Source organism: Macaca nemestrina, chromosome 3 (genome assembly GCF_043159975.1).
Source record: "Macaca nemestrina isolate mMacNem1 chromosome 3, mMacNem.hap1, whole genome shotgun sequence".
Lineage (NCBI taxonomy): Eukaryota > Metazoa > Chordata > Mammalia > Primates > Cercopithecidae > Macaca > Macaca nemestrina.
In genome coordinates, this window is record NC_092127.1 from 43,836,798 (window position 1) to 43,862,342 (window position 25,545).

At 40.8% G+C, this 25,545-nt stretch overlaps 1 protein-coding gene across 9 annotated transcripts in view; it reads left to right on the forward strand.

The window, feature by feature from the left end:
• LOC105463419 (zinc finger protein 827) overlaps positions 1-25,545 on the forward strand; it is a 173,833-nt gene that overhangs the window by 40,965 nt on the left and 107,323 nt on the right. For 8 of the 9 annotated variants that reach the window (XM_071092970.1, XM_071092968.1, XM_024787242.2 and 5 more), the window contains exons 3-4: positions 5,711-5,883; positions 11,839-12,319. In XM_071092970.1, coding sequence (XP_070949071.1) covers positions 5,711-5,883; positions 11,839-12,319 — 654 coding nt within the window. The remainder of the gene's footprint in view (positions 1-5,710; positions 5,884-11,838; positions 12,320-25,545) is intronic. The other variant, XM_071092969.1, reaches the window with a different exon arrangement.

The following is a 25,545-nucleotide window of genomic DNA, read 5'->3' on the forward strand; positions in this document are numbered from 1 at the left end:
AGCCCAGGCTAGAGTGCGGTGGTGCAATCTCGGCTCACTGCAGCCTCTGCCTCCCGGGTTCAAGCAATTCTTGTGCCTCAGCCTCCTGAGAAGCTGGGACTACAGGCATGCACCCCCACACCCGACTAATTTTTGTAATTTTAGTAGAGATGGGGTTTCGCCATGTTGGTCAGACTGGTGTCGAACTTCTGGCCTCAAGTGATCCCCCCTCCTCAGGCCCCCAAAGTGCTGGGATTACAGGCATGAACCACAGGGCCCGGCCATAAGTCTCAATCAGCCTTAATCTGAGAATGATCCCATACGTGAACCTGTTTAGAAAATTCACTTTTTAACAAAGATTTTTAGAACTGTCCATCGTTCATCTCAATTATATTTTTGCAGTGATTTAAACTTAGTATGGCTCTAGATATCAGACTTCTCTGAATATTTACTAGTTAAAATAGGCATTAATAAAGTCTTCATCCATAATAACAGATAAACCCAGGGACATCCATTGCTAATCTAGGTTGTTTTTGTTGCCATGAAATAGCATTTGAGACACATGACAAAGCAATTCTGTTAAAAGATTTAAAATCCATGTGTATTGTTAGGAAGGAAGATGGGTCGTCATCCTACACAGATGTGCACCGGTAGTGTTAGTAGGTCCAGAATGAAGACCATGATAATGCACAGATTATGCAGACCCAGGGTCACCAGGCATCTTGAACTCTTAAGTTTATGGTAAGGTCTATATGCAGAAACTATCCAATTGCAAGTTATGTTGACCTGCTGCAAATCACCACATAGGATTGAACAACAGGAAGTTTGATTTCAAAGCCTACAAAACAGTTACATTTGTTTTTAAAATACCTTTGTGTTAAAGCGGTTAAGCTACTACAACCCTCCATGATTTAAAAAAAGAAAATTTTTTTTAGCCCAATGAAGTTTTGTTGTTGTTTTGGGGATTTATGCATAGGCAATAGGGTAGAGCAGCAAACCAGAAGTGAAGAGATGAGCTGTAATCTCAGTTCTGCCACTAACTAGTAGAGAGACTCACGGCATACCACCTCAGTTTAGTATCCTCATCTGTAAACAGAGCTGGATGATCGGCAAGATCCTTTCCTGTTTTAGAATTCCTTGCTTATATTTACTGCTCAGTGTTTTAAAACTCTGTTTATTAATTCAAAACAAACTTTTTTCCCCCTAATTTTTGAGTTTAATGTTGCTTCTTAAAATTCAATATCAAGCTTCCCACAAGATCATCTCTGCTTTGGGCAGATCTTGTTCATTATAAATAGTTCAACATATATCACTGTACTTTATTAATGATGTAGTCATACCATATGCATTTTTAATATAAGCTGCTCCAGGTTCATTTTTGGAAATAGCTGAGGTCTAAGTACATGAACATTTATCTGTTTATCCATCCATTCATTTAGAATGTGTATTGGGGCACTATGTGAAAGACATACACACACTCTTGGCCTAACACAAGTTCCACTGGGACTTACTGGCAGCCTCCTGCATCTTTTCCTTCCATTTCTAGCCCTCATTTCACTTCTCTCTATTCCCTTAACCCAACCTTTTTCATTTAATCTCCTTATGGTCTAACACACACTTATTGAATTGTATGTTGTACCTGGCATTGTTTGGGTGCTGGAGACACAAAGGTAAGGACTTCCAGGCCCTACTGCAGCCAATTCCTCCCTCCACTCTTTACTGTCTTTTCCATGTCTTTTTTTTCCCTGCTGGGCTGGATTATCCATCAGTATTTTGTCTAGGCTGAGCCAGACCCTACCTGAGCCACACTATGGACTTCTGCTTATGGGTTTCATATTGGCTCCAGTAACAAACTACCATGTTGGGCCAAGCTCTGAACCGTGTATTTATTATGTGATGTTAGTTGTTTAGATTTACATCTGCTCTGATGGTGAGTTTTCAGCTTTGCAGGGCATGTTTAGAGTTTGTTTATTGTCACTACTCTTAATACAACAACTGCTTCTACAAGTAGCTTCTATTTACTATGTGACAGGTGTCTTGTGCACATTCATTATTTCTTTTATTCCAATAATATTACTGCCTATGAAGAGAATAGTTATCTCCAGAGGAGCAGATCAGCAGCTATTCATCCCACTGGTTCTCTTAGCATTTGGTGGAATTTAGTGTTGTTCACAGTGATAATAAGTAGCTAGTGATATACTTGGGAAAAGTTATTTATTAGGCAGTTGTAAACTAGGCAAAATTATGAACATTTCAATCCTGTTGCCTCAAAAGTGTATGGTTCATTCTGAGGAAGTGGTCATATTTCCTTAGGTTCTAACTTTAAGTGAAATTTACAGCTGTCAGTTCCCTGAAAATAGTTTGGCATACGAAATAGAATACAACCTTACTTCCTCCCTTCTTTAAAGTACTTAACAACATCATAAACACATGGAGAGCATCCTACTAAAATATGAAATTTCTTTCTTGAATAAATAAAAATGCAGATGTTATCAGGGGAGATTACTGGCCAAAGGTGAAAATCAATCATGGTACTTGGGTTTCTTTTATCATTTGGTTTCTGTCGTCTTCCTTTCCTGCTGTGATCAGTTAAAAATTTCAAAAATTATAGTAGTGTAGCTGTTTGACCGCATTTCTTGCAGTTAGTTTCTCTTCATTGTGTGTTAATTTTTTTCCTAGTCAGTTCAAGTGCACCCTAATTTGTTCCCAACTCGTGTATTTTGTTACTAATTAAAACTAAGGAAGCATAGCTAAATGGATTTATATGAAATAGTAATATGCAGGGTTAAATGTAATGTACTCTGTAATACATTTGAAATAAAGAATTGTTGATTAAGGTGAAGACTGTGGGTCTCAGAAAGAATAGGAAATGCATTGGTCACATTAGGCAAGGCAAGATGTGAGGGAAAGCCGGCGGAGTTCATTTTTTCAGCTAATGCCCTTTTATTGCCTTGCTATGGTGTGCCATGAAATCTCAGGTCAGTGGAAGACATCTCAATTTTTCTCTCCTCTTCCAGACAGTTCTGTAAAATTAGGTAGTTTAGGAATTTGATAGTGGGACATACTTCTTGAAGATGGGGATCAATGACAGCCTGTTTGTTTATCTCTTTCCTATTATTTTGATGTTCTTACAACCCCAAATAGACATTGTTGTGATTTTTTTCCCCGTAGTGTATGACAGTAATTTCACGTAGAGGCCTTATTCAGTCCTTTCTCTCCAGTCTGTTGTTCATCATGTAGTCTTCATGATCAAAATATCAGGGTGGAGGAAATGACAAGGAAGCATAGAAGACAAGAGACATAACTACAAATAGGACTCCAGATCGGCAGAGGCAATTCACGAAAACAGACAGCAGAAAAGCTACAGGGGGTTAATAAAAATGCTTGTTTATGTGTGTCTACAAGGTGTGCTCTTCCTAGAGTAAAAGGAAACCCTCATTTCCTCTTACTCCCCTAATTACAAAAGGAAATACATGTGGTGGAACACGTCACAAGTAGAATTTCCAGACTTGATTCTTTTTCAAGTTGCATGGTTGAGCTAACCAATAGACCTGTATTAGTAAAACTGCATTTTTAGAACGCTGTAACTTTATTCCAGAACCTTCTGGTTCCATCCATTTGAAGTGTTCCTTTGTATGTAGAGACTCAGTTGACCCAATAAATACATGATGAAATTATTTTAAAGTATACTCTTGGGAATATTTTCTTTTAAAATTAGAAGGGTAACGTGTACATTAAAAAATTCAAATAGTACAGAAGGATGTGAAATGAAAACACAAGTTTCCCTCCTGATTCCTTCCTTTTAATCCACAATCCTTCAGTGATAACTGCTTAGTGTTTTCCTGGGTATGCTTCCAGAAAGTTTTCATGCAAGTAAAAAGATACCATTTTTTGTTTGTTCCATTTATTAATGCCATTCTTCCCATTCCCTCCCTTTATTTTTTCTCAAGTATTTTAAAGCAAATCCCAGACATCATGGTCAGCTTTCTTGTAAATACTTCCATGTATATATCTTCAACAGATAAAGACTTAAAAAAATAACCACAATTCCACTATCACATCTAACAGGAATAACAATTGCTAAATGATATTTTGGAACACCCAAGCTATAATCAGTATTTCCTCAATTATCTGAGAAATGTCCTTTTACAGTTGTTTTATTTAAACAGAATCCAAATAAGCTTCACATCTTGCATTTTTTTGTATATATCTCTTAAGTCTTTATTTTTCCATAACCTCTTCTCTTTTAAAAATGCCATTTACATGTTGAAGAAACTGGGTCATTTGTCCTGAGGAATTCACACGTTATAAATTTGGCTGATTTCATCCCATTGGTGTGTTTAACACTTTAAAAAAAAAAATCAATTGTATTTCCAATAAAGGGCTAGTTATATAGAGGATTGTTTAATTTTTTATAAGGACATTTCACAGATGACATCAGAAGGTACACGGTATCTGCCCCATTTTTAGTAATGTTAAGATTAATTAGTGGTTTTAGGTGTTGTCAACTTGATCCATCCTTTATAAAGTTCCCTGCTAATATTTCACCTAATGGTTTTAGTTGTGACTGATCCCCATTTTTTTAGAAAACAAAAATAGAATCACCCTGGATATATGGTTTTATATCTTGCTTTATCCACCAGTGCTAATATCTTGGACATGTTTTTATATCATCGTCTGTAGATCTAGCTCATTTTAAAAAGTGCTTTCTATATTTTATTGTGGGCACATATGCCAAGTCATTCAACTGGTTTTGAAATATTTCTGATTCCTTATGATTAAGAAAGAAATGTCTAAGCCCTTGATTCTGCTTATTTTTACTCCCTGTATCCTCAAATTGCAGAGGCTAGTGTGGCACTGAGCAATGTAAGTTGGTAGACCAGAAGTTTAGCAATAGTGTCACAACAGAGACCCTTCACTTTGAGAACGACCTAGCTTTATTTGGAGGAGGTAGTTGGTTTGTTTAATTTCTTGAAAGATTGGAGCATTTGCAGTGGCCCCATTGCAGCTCTTCCGAAAGTGGTCAGCAAAGCCCAGTCACCATGCAGAGGAAGGCAGCACATATTGTTAGTGGCTACCAAAGGGACAGAAATAAAAGGGTCAAAAACCCTGACCTTAAGACCCCCTGATGGCTACACTGGCAGCAGCATCTGCTCAAGCCACAACTAAACAAGTCAGCAGTAGGGATCCAAAAATTTGTCTCCATTGGAGTTCAGAGAGTGAGGTTTATGATAGCTGTTTGGTTTTCAGTGTGGAGCAGTGCATTATTCTCTGTCCCATGTGATTTGTTTTTATTTCTCACTGTTTTCCAAGTTCAGGAATTCAGACATGGACTTGAGTCTGACAGTTTCCTTCAGGAAACAAAGCCCCTGCATTCAGGCTTCTCTGACTGTGGATGGTGCCCCTGGGCCCTGAGTTAGGACAAGCCGGGCGAAGCCCCTTTGCAGATGTCTTCCTTTGTGCTGGATGGCCTCTGGAAGTCAGACTTTCACAAGGCAGGATGATCAGATTTCGGAAAATGGAGCCCAGATGAAAGTAACTAGATGAATATGGGTTTCTACCTGAAGAAAAGCAGTACTAAAACTTTCTTATGGATAAAATCTCGGAATTGTCAAGAAAAAACCCCAAATCATTTTTAGTGCTTTTTATACGGCAGTGTATGTGAATTAATGCCAGATGCAATGTACCTTTTTGTTTTCCTTAATGTTCCTTTCTTTCTCCTTCTTCCAAGCCTCAGAAGAGGAAAGTGGAAAGCCTTTCCAGTGTCCAATATGTGGTTTGGTTATTAAAAGGAAGAGTTACTGGAAGCGGCACATGGTGATTCACACAGGTTTAAAAAGTCATCAGTGTCCGCTCTGTCCATTCCGGTGTGCTCGCAAGGACAATCTCAAATCCCACATGAAGGTAAGCCACCTACCGACGGCACCTCCTGGAGAGGCAGGCACAGCCAGGGCTCCTGTACATGGTCTGGTGCAAGCTGACCTCCCTCTTGGCCGAGGGAGGGCGCCTCACTGATGGAGCGTGTGGATGACAGTACTCCGTGTAGCAAGTTAGAATTCAACAGAAAGGTGTTAATGTCCACTTTGCAGCCAAGAACTTAAAGGCAGAGAGAACCTTCAATATCCAGATAATGTACTTACTGGAGAGTGGTCCTCTCCTATAGGGGAGCAGCAGCCTGCCTGGCTTGTGTGCTGACGCATTTCTTGGGGCACCCAGAGGCAGGGTTGGGGAACAGCAAGAAGCAGGGAAAGCCAAGTTCAGGAAGAGCTGCTGGACTGAGCACCAAAGAGAGGGCTCTTGAACCTGCTCCCCTTCCTGGAGAGAGAGCCCTTGTCTGTTACTGCCTTACTCTCAGCTTGCAAACTCAGAGGAACACGCAGAGACACTGTGTAGGAGGCATGAAGACATTGAAGGCACCTGGCCTTTAACTTTATTTAGCCCTGTGGGAGGCTTGGGGGCCCTTTCTAACAAGACTGTAGCTCTCCTTGAGGCTGTCATTGTTTGAGCTATCATAATTCCCAGGATTACATTTACCAAACATCCAAGGACATAATTTTCAATGTCCTATTAAAAACAACTGGGGAGCTCAAACCTACACTAAACATGTACAGAAGAGTTGACTAGAATCCATGAGTCCCTCTTATGTGAGATGGGGGAAAACTTAGATGGAAATCTTTTTAGCTGACCCCATTAATGTGAAGGGTTTTGTCTCAGAATCAAGCAGGAAACTCATGGGATCAAAAGAGCATGGGCTTTTGAATTTGATAGACCTGAATTGAAATCTTATTATGCAACTTACTAGCTAAGTGGTCTTGAGCAAGTTAACCTTTAGACTCTGAATTTTCTCTTCTGTTAAATGGGAATGATAATGTTTGTCTGGAAGACTTGTCATTAGTATTTAAAGAGAGAATATTAGCCACATGTCTGACACAGGAATTTTCAAAGGAATTTATTTAATTCTAATAACTATCGTTGAGCATCTTAATAGCAATCATATCTTCACTGATAGTTGTGATATGATTTGACTGTTGACATTATTTATAAAGTGTTTCCTTTCCTACCATAAGAAGCATAATGTGTGGACATAATTAAGGTATTTGTTTATTTGGAAATCTTGCTATCTAATCCTTCTAAATAGATAAGTAATCACTCTTCAGAATTATAGCTCTAAAAAAGTGTGACCAGATAGAACCTCTACTGACTTTAGGAAATAGCTTGGAAGATTAAAAAAATTTAAATCCATGATGTAATTTGTTTTCTATCATTTGCCTTTGTCTCCTGGGAGTAGCATGCCCTTCATCTTCAGAATCCATTTAACCAGGAGTTCTGGTTGGCTGAATTTTACTCAGCCGACTTAGTTTTTACTTTAACCCTCCTCATCCTCTGTCACTTCTTCCCAAAGTAAAAACTTATATTTTAAACCTGCAAAGTTGAATTTCATTAGTAGGATGAGACTTCAAAAGAAATGCCTTTAAAATGAAAATTTGTTTTAGTTACTATTTCCTAAGCTGTGTTTAGAAATCAGGTCTGGCAAATTTAAAGCTTCAGCGGGCAGAAAACTTGCATCTAGCCTGACACCTTGTAAGCTTGGTTTCAGCTCGGGGTCACTTAAAACAACCTATTTATAAACCCATGGAAAAAAAGCAGGGTTTTCAATAGCAGGAACTACTGACCCTGAAACTACAGGGAGATAAGTTGGGTGCCTTGATGACACAGACGGCCGGCCATGGCAGTGTCACAGATGAGAGCTGCAAGGGCTTTGCGGGTCGTGGGGTCTTAGAATGCTTTCAGAACAAATCAATAACCAGTACGATAAAGCAGTTGTGTGAAATTACTACTTTATTCAAACTCATGGTGTCCTAACCTGTTGAGCTATGACTTGAGCTTTTGATACGGGAAGTGTGAGAAAAGCTCATGCAAGTTTAATTTTATCAAATGGTATATTCTTTCTTGTCCCTGCTTTCCATCTCACTTATTGGCTGTTCTTTTTTTAATCAAAGCATTCATGATTTTATTTGGTTAAACATACTTTAATTTTGCTACATTTTGCAAATCTAGTCTACCTGGAAATATAATGGTTGTAGCCTTATGGGTAGATATCCTCTGCTACATCCACCAGATACTACAAATGTGGATGGACAGACTTTTTTTTTTTTTTTTTTTTTTGAGACGGAGTCTAGCTCTGTCACCCAGGCTGGAGTGCAATCGCACCATCTTGGCTCACTGCAACCTCCATCTCCCGGCTCGAAGCGATTCTCCTGCCTCAGCCTCCTGAGTAGCTGGGACTACAGGCGTGCACCACCACGCCTGGCTGATTTTTGTATTTTTAGTGGAGACAAGGTTTCACCATGTTAGCCACCCTGGTCTTGAACTCCTGACCTCAGGCAATTCACCCGCCTTGGCCTCCCGCAGTACTGGGATTATAGGCGTGAGCCACTGTCCCCAGCCGTGGACAGATTTTCTAAATGAATTCTGCCTAAGAAGTGGGGTCAGTACAGCCAGAGATTAAGATCTCAAACTGTATGGTCAGAGAAACCCTAGTTAGAATCTCAGTTCCACCTTAGGGGCTGTGAGACTTTGAAGGAATCATTTAACCTCTCCAAACCTCTGTTTCCACTAATGGAGATAATAATCCTACAGTCTGTCTCATGAGGTTGTTATAAGAGTTAAATGAGATAATGCACATAAAGCACTTAATACAGTGCCTAGCCTGGAGAAACAACATTCAGTAAAGGTAGCTAATACAGTAATCATCCGAAAACCATCTGAATATACATTAATGTTTGTTCGCATTTAGAAATAATCAATGAAATGGTATAAAAAATTACTCTAAAATAAATTTTACTCCGTTTCCCTTTTTCGTGATCTGTCTTTAGTGCTGAGAACTTAGAAAAACTGATAAACAAAGGAATATAAAATTGATCCTTAATCCCATCACCCAGAATGATAAATAACCATTATCACTTTGATGTATATTCTTTTATATTGGTATATCAATTTTTTTAAAGAAAAATGAGATTCTACTTTCTTTGTTCAACAAATATAGTACTTACTATATTTGTATTATAGTACTTACTCTATCCTATTATGTCCTAGTCACTGTACGTTCTTTTAGCCCACCTTTCCTTCATAATATATTGTGCAAATGTTTTTATGACCTGCTGTGGAAGGAGCTTATAAAGGCCTCCAGCTTCCTCAGGGTTATCTCAGATTTCCATTAAGTCCTTTAAAATTTTCCTGGATAAGTGAACATACAGGAATTCAACATGAATTCATAAACTAAAATTGAACAGAAAAGGTGAGGAGGACTGCTAAGACAAAGAACACTGGTGAAGTATTGACAGGAAACTGACCAAGAGTCAGGGTACTGAGTTCTAGTAGTCTCAAGTCTGCCATTTAAGGAGCTGTAACTTCTCGTGAAGGCCCTCACCTGTCCCCCTGGTGGGGGATGCAGTAGAGGTTTCCCAAAATTTCCCCAAGCTCTGAAGTACCACAACCCAAGAATCCAACTGCTACCAAGAAATGGCCCCAGTGGTGAAGAGATGGCCCTAATGATGTAACAGCACCTGATATGGGTTGTTTATGTGAAATGACCAGGGGGTAGGTGAGCCCCTAAACATGGCCTAGAAAGAATGACGTACTTTAGAGAAGCATCTCTTCATTTTAGTAGACTAAAAGGGTCTTTAAAGCAAATGTCAAGCTAAAGAGAATAAAAATTATGACAGAAAAGTGCTCAAATGTCAGGAGAGAAGGGGGAAAAAACTGCAGTCAGAGGATAGAGCTAATACTTCTCTCAAAGGCCAAATGTGATATATAGTCCCTTTGGGAAGGTGTAGCTCAAAAAAAACCTGTTAAGTGCAAAAGTCAACAAAATACCCACTGTTTTTCCTTTAAAGCTTCACTAATTTGTCCGTAACTAAATATAACAAGGCCAGGATCTCGTGGAAAAGAAGTCACATAAAATACATGCACACAGACTGTTTTTAATCCAGGGCTCCCTTTTGATTTTAGAACTTGGGCTCGCGCTCTGTCCTTTTCCTCCTTCCAGAAGCTGCTTCCGGAGCTTCTGTTCTTGGATTAGCTCCTCTCCTCTCCTGGGTCAGTAGATGTAAGGACACTTCTGAAATGGATCTGCCCCACTGCACTGCTCTCAGGGACGATGGAAGCTCTCTGCCTCGTGACCTTTACCACCTGGTTCTGGGGCATGCTTTTGGCAGCACCAGTCAGGGTCCTCTGGGACTGTTGGTTGGAGGAGATGGTGGGGATTCTGTGAGAAAGCAAATGAAATGATCAGCTCCCAGTGAAATCCCTTTGTTGTGAAAGAACAGAAAGGGGTGATGTTAACAGCTGGTGACAATCGGTGTGTTTCCCCACCCCCAGCACACCACCCCAGCAGAGGAAAAGCCTTTTCATGATCAGGACTTTGCCTAACTGGGTTTAAGTGTATATGGCTATTTCTGTTGAGAAACTCATGCTTTGGGGGACCCAGAATCTCTTCTGTTGTTTTTTTCAAAAAGCCACAGTGGGGTGCTGTAGCGACAGGATCTCACCATTAACTTTTAATTTCTTTGCTTTTGTTGGTCACTTAACATTATTTAAAAGTATGTTTTGGCTGATGAATAATGCTTTTGGATTGCATTCAGAATGCATAAACAGCTGTTGTAAAACTTGCTCTCTTGGAAAGGAAACCTACCCAGAGGGGCCAGGTGGCTCAACGGATTAACCCGTGAGCCTTTAACCTTGGTGAGACCTGGGTTCGAGTCCTGCTTAGGTCACCCCTAAAAGAGGAGGTGTCAGTTTTGTTTTGCTTTTGGATTCCAATCACTTACTTGTTTGTTCGGATCACACAGCTCCCCAAATCATTTGGCCCACATCTACACAATTGGCAGTTTCTACTTAAGGGAGGGCCAGTCCTGAAATAGCAGAGTGTAGCAGGTCAGCACTAAAGTGCATTGGCAGAGATGAATGGGGAAGTTACAAGCTTATGAGCACCTGCCAGCTCAAAGCCTGGCTCAGGCCAATGCAATGATTTCCTCACTTTTTTAAGCACTAAATTTGGTAGTGACAGGAAGAAAAAAGTTTCTCCCAATTTTTACAGGTATCGTGTGCATGCAAGACTGGAACTGGATTTAAAAGTCTGCATTCTTTCATTGCAGACGTCAGAATCTGGAGCATGATATTATAGCCACGTTTAGAAAAATTGGTTTCCTCTTGCTCAGAATACTTGGTGAGGGTCAGACCTTGGTTTTTCTCCTACCTTGCTTTTTTCTTTTTTGTATGTAATTTTGCTCAATCCACTTATTCTGGGGCCTCAATTTCTCTGTCTTTGAAACGGGAATACCCTGGAGACATTATTTTCTACATTCTTAATTATCTAAGAGCAGCATTTTGAAAATTGAAATTATGTTTGCAAAACATAACTAATTCTCTGGGTAACAAAAAATTGGATACATGCAAAGTGTCATTATTGTGAGAGGAATTACTTGACAGGTTACCTCTTTTGACCCCCAACTAGTAATTATGTAAGTTTGGATTGTGCTGGGTTCATAATACTTTCTCCAAAGACATCAACTGAGATCAGATGACTAGAATATTGGGATGCTACCCAAAATAGCATCCATTGGCCGGCTGCATCCTCAGTTGTGAGTGTGGCCCTAATAATGGACTCTTAACCTATGGGGACCCACTTTATGTTTAGGGATTGGCCTCATTACCTGGAGTCCCGTAATGAAACGCTCTGCGGTACAAAGGCCAGCCCTTTGCCCGGTGAGGAAATGATTGATGAATAGTTTGGATCTACAGCAAGGCATTTTCCATAAATGCACGGTGGCTAGCTCATTCTTCTTGCTTCTCCGTCAGGTTCATCAGCACCAGGATCGGGGAGAGACCTTTCAGTGCCAGCTGTGCCCTTTTACTTCCTCACGCCACTTCAGCCTGAAACTCCACATGCGTTGCCATCAGCACTTCCTGAGGACAGAAGCCAAGGTGAAGGAGGAGATCCCAGACCCAGATGTCAAGGGATCTCCCCACCTCAGTGACAGTGCCTGCCTGGGGCAGCAAAGGGAAGGAGGAGGGACAGAGCTAGTGGGGACCATGATGACGTCTAACACTCCAGAGAGGACTAGCCAGGGAGGGGCTGGCGTCTCGCCTTTGCTGGTGAAGGAGGAACCCAAGGAAGATAACGGCCTGCCCACCTCCTTTACTTTGAATGCTGCCGACAGGCCCGCCAACCACACAAAGCTGAAAGACCCCTCCGAGTATGTGGCCAACAGTGCGTCAGCATTGTTCAGCCAGGACATCTCTGTTAAGATGGCGTCTGATTTTCTCATGAAGCTGTCAGGTACTTGAATAGGGTTGTATTCTCTCTCTCTCTCTCTCTCTCTCTCTCTCTCTCTCTCTCTCTGTGTCTCTCTCTCTGTCTACCAGTATTTTCATTTGTAAAATAAGCTGGTAGAACTAGATGATTTCAAGGTCCCTTTAAATTTGGATAGTCTGCACTTCCATACGTTTTCTCCTTGACTTTGTGTGTGTGTAATCCTTTGGAAGTAGTATTGCTTTGGCTTGGGTCTCAAAACAGTAGAGATTGTTGATTTGCTTCTGTTTTTTTTCCCCTTGATGAGTTCTTACTGTAGGTGGGAAAGGTCACATGGTAAGCCAGGCTTGTGTCAGTTGCTTGTGTGACCTTGGGCCCTGTTTAACATGTCTCTTCTGCACTGGACTTGTATGGAATACCTCATTTTGCCATTATTCAAGTTCTTTACTGTCTTAATTTATAAGATTTTTAAAGGACACATATACAAAGACTACTTTTAGGAATTATAGACTTCTAAAATTTGAGCAAATGATAACTGTCTTTAAGAAGTTTTTCAGGTTTTTTTAAACGAGAAATTTTTTTATTATGGCAAACTATATTTAACATAAAATTTACCATTTTAACCATTTTAGGTGCGCAGTTCAGTGACATTAAGTACGTTCACATTGTTGTGCAAACCATTACCACCATCCATCTCCAGAACTTTTTCATTCTCTCCAACTGAAACTCATTAAACAACTCTCAGTTCACCTCTTCCCCCACAGGCCCTGGAGACCACAACTTTATGTCTTTGAATTTGACTACTCTAGGGACCTCATGTAAAGTGGAATTTAAAAACACATTTTTAAAAAAATTTCTTTTTTTAATAAAACTGTCCTGATCCATTTGGGAAAAAAAGATGGAGTATAAATTATAAAGATGTATTCTTATTAGTTGACATTACTTTCTATCACCATCAAATTGTACATGATGTTTCCTTTTTTATCATTTTTTTCCCCAACATATTTGATTTAAGTTGTGGTGTTGAACAGGGACATCAAGGTCTTAGGTCACTCTGTTTTTCCTGTCATTCTCTTTTGGAATGAGAAGGTATGTTGCAAGATTGTGTGGCTACTCATTACGCTTTTAAAAGTATGATTTTTAAGTTTTAAAGGAGATGTAGGGGGTGGGGGAAGGTCGGTGGAGAATTGGTTCTGTATTTCAGTGAAGATGGCAGTTCCCACCGTGATTTCCAAATGCCATGTCAGCTCTTTGGAGATTGACAATACCCTTTTAAATGGAGAATAATTGGTCACTGCCTTCCTTTAAATGGACTGTGAGTTGCATTTCACTAAATGTCATTGCCAGGTGAATTAGAGGTTCAGCTCTGCTCTGAAGTCCCTTTGCTCAGGGACTCTTCAGTCGGGTCTTTTGGAATGTCCCCCTCACCCCAGATCTTTGCTCCTCAGGAGTGGGAGACACTAGTTGGGACAAATGAGGAAAGGTAGGGGATGGAAAATGAGATGTCCCAGAAATGAACCAAGTAGGCAAAGAGCAGGGAATATAACAGTGAAGCACACCAGCTGGCAGTGAGCGTGAGGGGGCCCTGTGCTGGAATCGGCCAAGTTTCTGACTGTGGCTCTAAAGAACACTGGCTTCTCTGCTCCTCATCACCCCTCTCCCCCGACTTCTGCCTCTTCTATTCCAATCGAGGAGAAAATGTGATTTTTACAGACTTTGAGTTTTACATTTAAAAATTTTTGAGCAGGTAGGAAAATGCATGTTTTCATGCATTCCTGTTTGCTGTTCTGATCCTTTAGGATTTCACCTCCAGGGGAACTCTAGTTTTTCCTTGATTGTCCTCCCTGCCACCGTGATAGCAAAGGGGGCTCCTTTTATGGGCCCTTATAGTGCAATCCCCAGGGAAGGAATGCAAATGACACATTCACATCACATAGCTTCGAAAGGGGGACGTTTCCTTACCTAACAGACAAGGGCAATCTGAGTAGGGGTGAATTACTCCGAGTAAGGTGTTACTCCCTTTACTCCATAACTCCAGGGATGTTTTAAAATCTAGAGGAAGGTGAGTGGGAACAGGGAAGGTTTGGTCTTTGGATAAAACCCTTGTGTATGATGCATGGCTCCTGCTGGGTTCAGCTCTGAGTGCCCACATTACACTGTAATTAGCTCCAGACCCAATCCCAGGGAGCATAAGATAAGGCTGCTTGGAGTCAGCACTGCAAGCAGCAGAGACACAAGGGGAGAAGCCAATTGATAGGTTAGGGGGAAGAATTGCTCATCAAAGCCTTGTATTGTGATCTGTGTTTTCAGTTAGCTATTGATGGGGAGTTGCTTATGGCTTGGCAGTCAGAATATTTACTGATTGATCAATTGGCGTAAGAAAACAGATAACAAATGCACACACTATTTATGCAAAAGACCCATGCGGCTATTTTATGGTGGCTTACTGGAGGTCCTGAAACCTGACTTGTATGCACTGTTACCTAGCAACCTGTTATAAAGTCACCGGGGAGTGAGATGCATCCTTAATTTTTTTGTGTGTGCATATTTGGATGTAAATGTAAACTTGGTGACAATGCAGCTCAGGAGAGGAGAAGATGTGTTAAAAGGAAAGGAATACATTTTCTGGAGCGATTTTTTTTTTTTTTTTTTAATTTTACTTACCCTCTGGTTGGTCCGGCCATGCATTTGATAGCTGCTCTCACTGTGGTGCCCTACCTGGCTGCATCTGTGGTTATGATTTAGGGACAAAAAGGCCAAATCCCAGGGAGCTGCGGCTCAGTTTCTAGCTCTTCCCGTCATCAAATGTAGTGAAGTAGTGGCTAGTTTGGGGCCTTGTCCCTTGGCATTATAACGGCGCCATTGTTCTTGCACTGAATTTTTTCGCTGGGCTCTGTCCGTGCACCTGCTGGTACTGTAGGGTGCAGCTGTTTGTGGGCACTGAGTCTGTGAATCTTTGTGCCAGCCAGATCACTGTCTGCAAAACTGGAGCACAGTGACAAATTCAAGCGTGTAGACACCTACTTGTTTCCAAAAGAGAGAAAACACTTGATGCTTTCTTGCCTGGTTATTAAGGGGAGTCTTTCTTGCTCCTTCAACTAAAACTAAGCAGAAAGATGATTGAATGGAACCCAGTGGGATTCAAAGTCAGTAGATAGAATACTGTTTTAAATGGGCTCTCAATGCCCCCCACCCCTACTCCTGTTAGAGGTTTCTTAACGTGTATGATTGTGAAATAAAATCCCTTCTCCAGACTATCAGCCATTCTTCCGACTGAGCCCCCACTTAACACTGCTTGTATGGGCAGCTTTCTGGGCTGACAGAAAAATGAATTTTGTAGATTTCACCCACAGCTTAGACTGAGGCAGACCTGAGAGGGCTCCAGGCCTGTATGTTCCAGCAGCTCTTTCCTGGAAGCCAGAAGGCATATACAAATCATTGCATGTCAGAGCAGGTGAGCCAGTGGTCACGTGGCTAGGGTGTTCAGGGAATAGGTGCTCACCCGACTGTGGAGAGCTAAGTTCCTGCTGATTCTGTGCCTTGTCGCCCATAGCCAGCAGCAGTTCTTAACCTCGGCTGCACATTAGCCTTGGCTGGGGAGTTTTTCACAAAATGCCAGGGCCCAGAAATTATGATTCACTGGGATAGGCCCTAGACATTGGTATTTTCTTTAATATCTTCAAATGATTTTAATGTACAGAATGATTTTAGCGTGCAGCCAGGGCTAAGGACCACTGATGTGGAATATAAACTTGGTACCTGGTACAGTATTTTTTGGTACAGCTATGGTTTTCATCAGTGCAGTTTTGTTCTCGTGGTCTCCACCCTAGACCATGAAACGGGGCATGGTGGTATGAGATAGGCCTGTGGCGCTCACTGTTGGTCAAGGTTGACATGAAAGAGAGGGCTGGGTGAGTCGTGTTCATGGAGCCCCCAGGTGTTTCCTTGGGGGGCCTCCTGACAGGGGAGTTTCTCCAGCTAAAAAGTCTCAAGATTCAGTGCAGAGCACTGAATGATGGGAGGGTCATCGTTATTAGAAGACTGATTAAAAGTTGCCTGCAACAACAGCCTTACATCATTTCTTTTTCTGAAAACTACACTTTTCAAGATATAAAATTTAATTCTAAGTCTCCAAATTATAACCAAGCAGTTGACAGAAACTTGGCACTTCACTTGTTGGCTGGGAATATCTTTTTGTCCCTGGTTTTCCAAAATAAAAGATATGTCATTTCAACTATTTTTAATTTGGAAGCCAGCAAAAATTGTTGTGCTGTCTCCCACATTATATTAATTTCGTAAAATTGAGACCAAAATAATTTTAACTAGGAGAGATGGACTTCTTTAAAGCAGCAACTTACTTTTAGCCTCACAGAGACAGTTTATGAACAAATGGATATAAGCTAAACTGTTTCTGACTTATTAGTAGCTCATCCATTAAACAGCAAAGGTGTTCACATATAAATGTAGGGTGTAGGCTAATGTGTTTGTGTCATATACTGTAGTCTTCCATCGGCCTTTGTTCTACAGCTTCCATCGATTTCACACGATTTTAAGCCTCTGTAGTTACAATACAGTTTTTGTATAAATGGTAGCTCCCAATCTTGCTTTACCTTTGTTTGTGCTGCTGGAGAAGGAGGGATGGGAGATGCCCATTGAACCCAGTCATCCTCATTGCCCAGTGGCTCTGATTGCCTTTCTGTAAAGGCAGTCATCTCAACAAATGAGCCTTCTTCCAAGTAAATGCCATCCTTGTGTTATTCACACCCTACGATGGCCGTGCCAACAGCCAGGGGGCTCTCCCACTCCCCACGCCTGGGCATGCCTTCTCCAGTCAGGTGATTTTTGACAGTCTCCCTTTGCATTTTTAGTTGGGCCCTTCCTTTTAACCCTGCCTTGCTTTTCTGGTGATGGCCCCTCACTGATCCTGTGACAAAAATTCCTCATGTGAGCAGTGCATTCAGGGGCCTTATATGTGTAAGCAGCTTGAATGCCCTTTTGAAATTCTCGACTTTATTGAACTTGGTGATTCATATGAGAGGAAAAGTGTGACTCTTTCTTATTTTTCAGTGACTTGCCAGTCATGAGACAAGCACTGACCTGAGTTAAAGAAAGGGGCAGGTGGGATTATAAGTAAGTGGGACCTGGAGGATTATAAGTAAGTGGGGCCTGGAGGATTATAAGTAGGGCCTGGAAGATTATGAGTAAGTGGGGCCTGGATTGCTTACACACATAGGTGTTGAAACTTGCATGGACAGAGTTCTTATGCTAGTTACTCATTGCTTATTATTTTTACTTTATTTAATACTTGCTCACTCCTTTGAGCCTCGTGGCGATGCCATAGTAGGTGGTATAAGTATTCCTATTTTACAGATGAGGAGACTGAGAAATGGAGAGGTTAGGAGTCTTGCCCAGGTTAGCACAATGAATAGGTGGTGGAACTGGGATTCTTTTTTTTTTAGACGGAATCTGGCTCTGTCGCCCAGGCTAGAGTCAGTGGTGCAATCTCAGCTAACTGAAACATCCACCTCCAGGGTTCAAGCTATTCTCCTGCCTCAGCCTCCCGAGTAGCTGGGACTAAAGGCGCCTGCCACCACGCCTGGCTAATTTTTGTATTTTTAGTAGCGATGGGGTTTCACCATATTGGCCAGGCTGGTCTCGAACTCCTGACCTCGTGATTTGGCTGCCTTAGCCTCCCAAAGTGCTGGGATTACAGGTGTGAGGAACTAGGATTTCAGGCATGAGGAACTGGGATTCTGATCCAGGCATTGTGGTTCCAGGATTCTTTTCCCCAGGCTCCCTACCCCTAAATTACAGAAAGTAGCAGGAACTTGGCTCTGTTCTCTGCCCTTCTTGTGTGTTGTGGAATTAGCCAGAATTTCAGCATGTTCTGGATGTTGTTATGTCAGACAACTTTAGAATTTGTGTTAATAGTTTTAGGCATCTTAGGAATTATTTAGTACAAATAGAGCAGTAAGAGTCGGGCCAACTGATATTTCTGTAAAGCTTCATAGCGTACGGTATATTTCTAAATACATCATTTCATAACAAGCATGTAGATGAGAAAACCAAGACTTGGGGTAAATAACTGTAAAAGAGTCATGACTGGAATCCAGACCTTTCTTTCCTGACTGTGCTAGATAGAGTGTACCTAGTTCCAGAATTGCCATCAGAGTGATTTTTTATCTTGATAGGCCCCTGGGAAATTTTACCAAATCCTATTGTATCTGTAAAAACAAAGAGAAGTGTCATTCTCCTTGAAGGCCATTCTTTTTACTACTGTTGTTATTATTGTTGTTGCTTCTACTATTATTATTATAAGAACTATAATTAATCAAATGGCTTACAGTGAGCTGGACACTGTGCAAGCCACATCATGTAATTTCTCATTTAACCTTCACCACAGCCCTATAGGGTCTGAAATAGTAAACCTATGTTATAGATGAGGAGGCTGAGACTTAAAGGTTTCCACTGCAAGGGACACAACAAGGATTCAGCTCTGGGTAACTGTAAAAGCTTGGCTCTTGACTACTTAATTAGCTATTACCTATTTTTTTTTTTCTCAGTTGAGCAAACTGTCTTTTGACCTCCGTCTGCTTCACTGTTTATTTTCCTTGGCTTCAAACCATGGCATCATTTCTAATGCATGCACTTTCAGTCACTAATCTGGTTAAATTTTTTATGTCTTCAAAATTACACTGAAATTTTTATCTATACTCCATCCCTTCATGTGCAGCCTCCTCCTCATGCCTACAAGTTGCCCCTCCAACTCCCTCCCTGATGCCTTTTCCTCCCCAGCACTGCTCCCACCCATCCACCCAGCATTTCTGATGGACTCTTTTCCAGTACCTCTTGCATCAGATCATGCTCCTGTCTGTCTAGCTCTTTTTCTCTCTTCCTCCTTTCCTTCCTTCCTCCCTTCCACCCTTCCTCCCTTCCTCTCTCTCCCTTCCTTCCTTTCTCTCTCTTCCTTTCCTTTCCTGTCCTGTCCTGCCCTGTCCTGTCTTGTCTTTTTTTTCTTTCGAGATGAGGTCTTACTCTGTCACCCAGGCTGGTCTCCAACTCCTGACCTCAGACGGTCCTCCCACCTCAGCCTCCCAATTAGCTGGGGTTACAGGCGCAGGCCACCATGCTCAGCCCCAGCTCCTTTCTCCTGAGTAACCATCTCCCCACTCCTCTTAAGAACACTGTTAACAGTCTTCACCAGCTCATGAACATACCCTTCTCATTTCCATTTTTCTACCTTTACTCATGTTGTTCCCGGGGTCTGATAATTGGAACCATGGAGTTGCGTGTATATTCTTCCACTTCTTGGGAGGAGCTACAAAGTCACACTGTAAAGAGGTGGGCCTTTGGAGGGGGGAATCGTAGCCATTTCATGGTCTGCCACAGTCCAGACTTCTTCAGACTCTCTGGGTGATCCACAATGACAAAAATCATTTACAAACTGATCTGTAAATAAGAATATCAGCATATTAATTTTAAATGACAAGTATAGCAGTCAAGAGGAGATGTCATTTGGGGCAGTTGGATACTGACTTTCCTGAAAAAGGTTGGAAATATATTATTCAATCTTCAGGTTTTCTTTCTTCTAGTCTCCAGGCAAACCACTGCATTGCTGTTCATACATTTCATTCTTTGGCCATGTTAATAATAGGAATTTAAAATACTTCTTTCACATTTACTTAGGGCTTGATTGGTTTTCCAGGACCTGTCCTTCCTGCTTTTGACAAGGGAGATATCCTGTCTGTTAAGTGGATTACTGCAGATGGCTTTGTGGGTTGGTTTTAGTAGTTTAGTTTTTGCAGGGAAACTTCATGTATTTTAAAGTTCTTGAGGCACTGCTCACTTCTTGTTACCTTTGACCCTTCTCCAGAGGCTGTTTTTCCCCTTTGCCCATAGCTCTCATAGGGATCTTTACAGTCTTGGTTTGGGTACATAGACGCTGAAGGGTGGCCAAGGATTAGCTCAGGTGGGGATTAATAAGAAATATGAGATGGCTAAAATTTCACTAAACACTAATTATAAAATGATTTAAAGGAAATTAAAGAGCGAGATTTAAAAATATTTAGTGAATGTTATAAACATTCCATTTGAATATAATACGCTTAACATTTAAAAGTCATTTTTAACTGTTTTTCATTATTATTTAATTAAATCTTGGCTTTTCTTACGATTTCAGAAGGCAGTTTCTCATCCAAAGCACATCATAGTGCTGAAAGATCCCAGATCCCCAACCTGTTCCTACATACATACATACACACTGCTAACAAGGGAACTTGCTTAGATAGAACCGCACCGGCTTGTCATCTGGAGAGTTAACCTCTGATTCTGGTTCTATCATTAATGAGTTGTGTGATTTTCAAAAGATCGTATAATCCTCTGAGCCTGTGTTTTCTTATTGTAAAATAAGGGAACGGAAAACAGTAATGGCTTTCATTTTGTTTGAAAAGTTCACATTTATTACATTTACATATTTAAAAAGCCAAGCAATTAGGGGGGGACAAGTTGCTATTCGGTGAGCACAAAATGTGACACTCCAGTGCTATGAAGGAGTAGAGTATATAGCAATGTGATCATCTTGTATATTTCTAAATTTATTTTGCTGATCTCAGTTTGAAAAAATACAAGTACGGTTTCACATAGTGGCAAATGGGAACAGATTTTTAACAACTTGTCTTGTAATTTCAGGATCTCCTCAATTAAAGAAGAGTATAAATTTTTGCTTCAAAGTTGACAACATTTGGCAACTGCCCTCATTCCTTATAATAAATGGAAGATAAGCAGTATCCAAAACTCACAATATGCCCTAAAGCCATCTGTAATTCTGTGTCAACTACTTGGTTATTACTCAGTTAACTGTTATTTGGGAAATGTATTTAATCTCTCTAGGTCTGAGATTTCTCATCTGCAAAATGGGGATAATACTAGTGCCTACCTCAAAGGGTGGTGGTGAGAATTAGATAAATTAATACAGGTAAATACTTTGTGTATTACCCAGCTCATATTATGTGCTGAATAAATGATAGATCTAGCTATATCCATATATATCTACACATGTTTATTTGTCTATCTATTAGCTGTGGTCAGAAGCTGCACCAAGCAGATACGCTTGATACACTTGAACCTACCCTTGCATTTAATTTAAGGCAGGTATGCCCAGGGGACAGCTGGCAATGTCTAGATAATTTTTTTTTTCACAACTGGGAAGTACTCCTGGCTACTAGTGCGTAGAGATGCAAAGGATGCTGTTAAACATCCTACAATGTGCAAGACAGTCCCCAACCCCCAACTCCTCCCAGCAGATTATCCAGTGCAGAGTATGAGTGGAGTTGAGGTTGAGAAACACTAAAGTATGTATGTAGGCTCTAGTAGTGCTATAATTATATATGGACACATATGCATAGGCCTGAATTTTTTGAAAAATCATTGCAAAGGCAGCCACTTCATTACTGATGACATATGACTAGAACTGCAGCACTCCTATGAGAGGGGGAGAAACTGCATTACAAGGGCTACTACGTGAATCTGAATTAACTTGTCAACATATTAGTGGTCTCCAGTATGTTGATGTTTTATATATAATGCAGTGGATGATGCACGCTTTGAACTTAAATTTTAAATTAATTTTTACAATAATTTTTTTAGAACTTAAATTCAAAACAAACATTTGTTGGAACCCCTGAAACATATCCTAGGGTTCCTTGGAACACTGTTTGAAAACCATTGCTCTGTAGTCCCTTCCAGGCTCAAGAGTCTTTGGCTCTGGTTTAGGGTCAGGTCCTAAATAAAATTCTCGGTGGCCTTGCTTTTTCACAGAGCAGTTCAGCGTTTACAAAATTGCCATATGCTGAACTGAGAGTTCTGTCTTATTAAGCTCAAGAAAAGGTGTCATTTTCCTTCACCAGAGGGAACCAACAGAAGTATTCATTTTGCAGTCGGTTCCTTCCCTTCATCCTCTTAGTCAAATCTTCACAAGATTTCTTCCTACCAGAAAATGTCCCTTTTCTTCAGGTGAAACCCACCCTTCCCTTTCTCATGAACAACGCTTAATTCACCCACATCACTTATTTCCCAAAACCGCGGTTCACCTGCTGAGGGTAGTGTCCCTTTTAAAGGTAGCTGGGTGTCTTGGAGAGAAAGGAAAGGGTTTGGATGCATTTCCAGTGAGAAACTCTGAGCAAGTGTCTCTGTGAATTAGATCTGTGATTTGGGGCATCAGTTTCTTAACCTTTTGGGACCTTAGTTTCCTCACCTGTAAAATGAAGATAGTAATAACATCTATCTCCTGTGATTGATGGAAGGCTTGATCCCTGTGTAATTACTCAAGTGCTAGTTGTATACATTGTTAAAACAAATGATGGTCTTTAGAAGGAAGTTATATATATTTTCCCTAGTAATAGGGAAGATATATAGTATTTTCCCAATTACTATATAACTAGAAAATATTGTAAAATATATAGTATTTTCTAGTTATATAGTAATTTCCTAGAATTGGAAGATTGGAATCATCTTATCCCAGCAGCTTTCCCATTCCTTTCCCACGTTTGCCTTTATCTTGAATCCTTCATAAATCCTCAAAAAAAGCTAATTTATTTCCTTTAAATGGTGGTCCACCTCCATCAAGTACATAAACTAAGAGGTATGTGTAATTGATCATCAGCGTGGCCCAGGTCCTAAGATGCTGGGAACAAACAGCGAGACAAGGAGCCTCTGGATTAGCGGGTGCTTCCTCATCACGTCAAAAGTGCAGTTATCCAGAAACTTTCAAATACATAAACAGAAGTCAAGGCAGGTGTTGTGAAAGTCCTTGACAAGTTGAGTTCCACACCTGCACAAATCTTCCTGTTACTAGTAGGAATGAAGTGAAGACTATGTCATGAGTCATATTGGTTGCTTTTCTCTTAGCAATTTCCCCAAAGAAAAAGTGCACCTCTCACTGCACATGTGGGTTTTTTTTTGTAAAGTGGGATAATTTAAAAGATAGTAATTATTAAGTCATATTAATTTTAAAATATAGGCTTTAGGTACTGTTCTCAATGTAAATATTTTTGGTCATTGAAAAAAGCAGGTTAGCCTTCATATTTCTGTTTTTACATCTTCTATCGAGACCCAAATGTTTGGGAAATTAAAACTTGGGCAAATGAGTGATTTCCACATGCCCTTCTGATATGTCGTTAGCTACGTTTACATTTCCTCAGCATATTACAATTTTCTGTCATTCTCTGTATTGTCAGAATGCAAACCAGGTATGTAGTGCCTTGCAAATGTATAATCCAGCAATGTACAGCTTGCTTATTGCCTTTTAAAGTGTCTTTTTGAAGTTCTGTTAAATCCAGGTTGTGCTAGCAATGCTAAATATCTTTACTTTTTCCCCCTAAGTCTCTTGTAGCACATACTCTGACTAATGCTTCTAGAAACCACTTACATGTGCAGGAAGCATCTGCTTAATGAGCTCTAGAAGTTGGGATTTGCTTCTAGGGCCTCAATAGTTTTTTTGCATCTCTTTCTTAGCTTCATCTTAGAATTTGAAAATGTTTTTAAATAAAAGATGCCGCAATGAAGCATTTTAAAAATACTTAACCATTCACTTTAAATTGTTCCTCCTCAAAGAATCAAAGACACAGACTTAATAAACACTCTATTTAATTACTCTGTCGTGATGAACTAGGGTGCCCTTGCAAAGGACTTTATAAAGTGTTCTGGGAGAATGGTGTTGGGAGAGAGCAAGCTTTAGAAGGGTGACCAGCAAAATCCCCCAAGAAGTGGAGGAAAGGTGCAAAGGGGAGAAATGCGCTAAATAAATCAAGTCGTCTTAGGAGCAGCCTTCCTGGTAGACATTGGAAGTACATATTTGAGGATTGCTCGGTAGCCCATTATTGCTCCCTTTGATTCAGATTCCTGTGGCATTGTCCCCAAAGGGCTAGATTTTAAGCACTTTCCTTGAGACTTTTCTGGACTCCTCCTTTAGTAATGCTAGAGTTCAAGTGATGATTAGATATTTCAGTAATGCTGTGGTCTAGGTACAAAGGCCTTTAACTTTACTTCAAAGGTCTTATCTCCCACCTAATTATTAAATCCAGGGAAAGCACTTCTGATTGCTTTTGGTGGGATATTTTGGAGGTCTTAGTTTTTGTTAACTTCAGGTAATGTTGGAAGTCCATTGGATGCCACTAATTTGGAGCAACACATTTTACTCATTCAACAAATATATATTCATCACTAACTATATACCAGGCACTATTCAAGGCACTTGAGACACATCAGTGTTAAAACAAAAATTGTTGGGCCAGGCGTGTTGGCTTAAGTCTGTAATCCCAGCACTTTGGGAGGCCGAAGTTGGTGGATTGCGAGGTCAGGAGGTCGAGACCATCCTGGCTAACATGGGGAAACCCCATCTCTACTAAAAATACAAAAAATTAACTGGGTGTGGTGGCGGGCACCTGTAGTCCTAGCTACTCTGGAGACTGAGGCAGGAGAATTGCTTGAACCCGGGAGGCGGAGGTTGTGGTGAGTGGAGCCAAGATTGTACCACTGCACTCCAGCCTGGGTGACAAAGCGTCTCAAAAAAAAAAAAAAAAAAATTGTTCCCTTCATGAAGCCTACCTTGATTTTTTGTTTTTTGTTTTTTGAGACAGAATCTCACTCTGTCGCCCAGGCTGGTGTGCAGTGGCACAATCTTGGCTCACCACAACCTCTGCCTCCTGGGTTCTAGTGATTCTCCTGCCTCAGTCTCCCAAGTAGCTGGGATTACAGGTGCATGCCACCACGTCTGGCTTTTGTATTTTTAGTAGAGATGGGGTGTCACCATGTTGGCCAGGCTGATCTCAAACTCCTGACCTCAAGTGATCTGCCTGCTTCGGCCTCCCAAAGTGCTGGGATTACAAGTAGCCACTGCGCCTAGCCATAAATTGTTAACATAATAAATTTTAAAAACCATATAACATGTGATTAGTCTGTTAAGCTAAATACTGCATAACAAAATACCACAGACTGGATGACTTAAATAACAGATTTATTTCTATGTTCTGGAGGGTGGAAGCCTAAGATCAAGGTGTCAGCAGGTTTGGTTTCTTCTGAGGCCTCTCTCCTTGGCTTGCAGACGGTCGCCTTCTCACTGTGTCCTCATGCAGACTTTCCTCTGTGTGCGTGCATCCCTGGTGTCTCTCTCTCTCTCTCTTCTTCTTCTTCTGGTTCTTTGATGGAACCAGTCACATTGCATTAGGGCTCCACTCTTATGACCTCATTTAACCTTA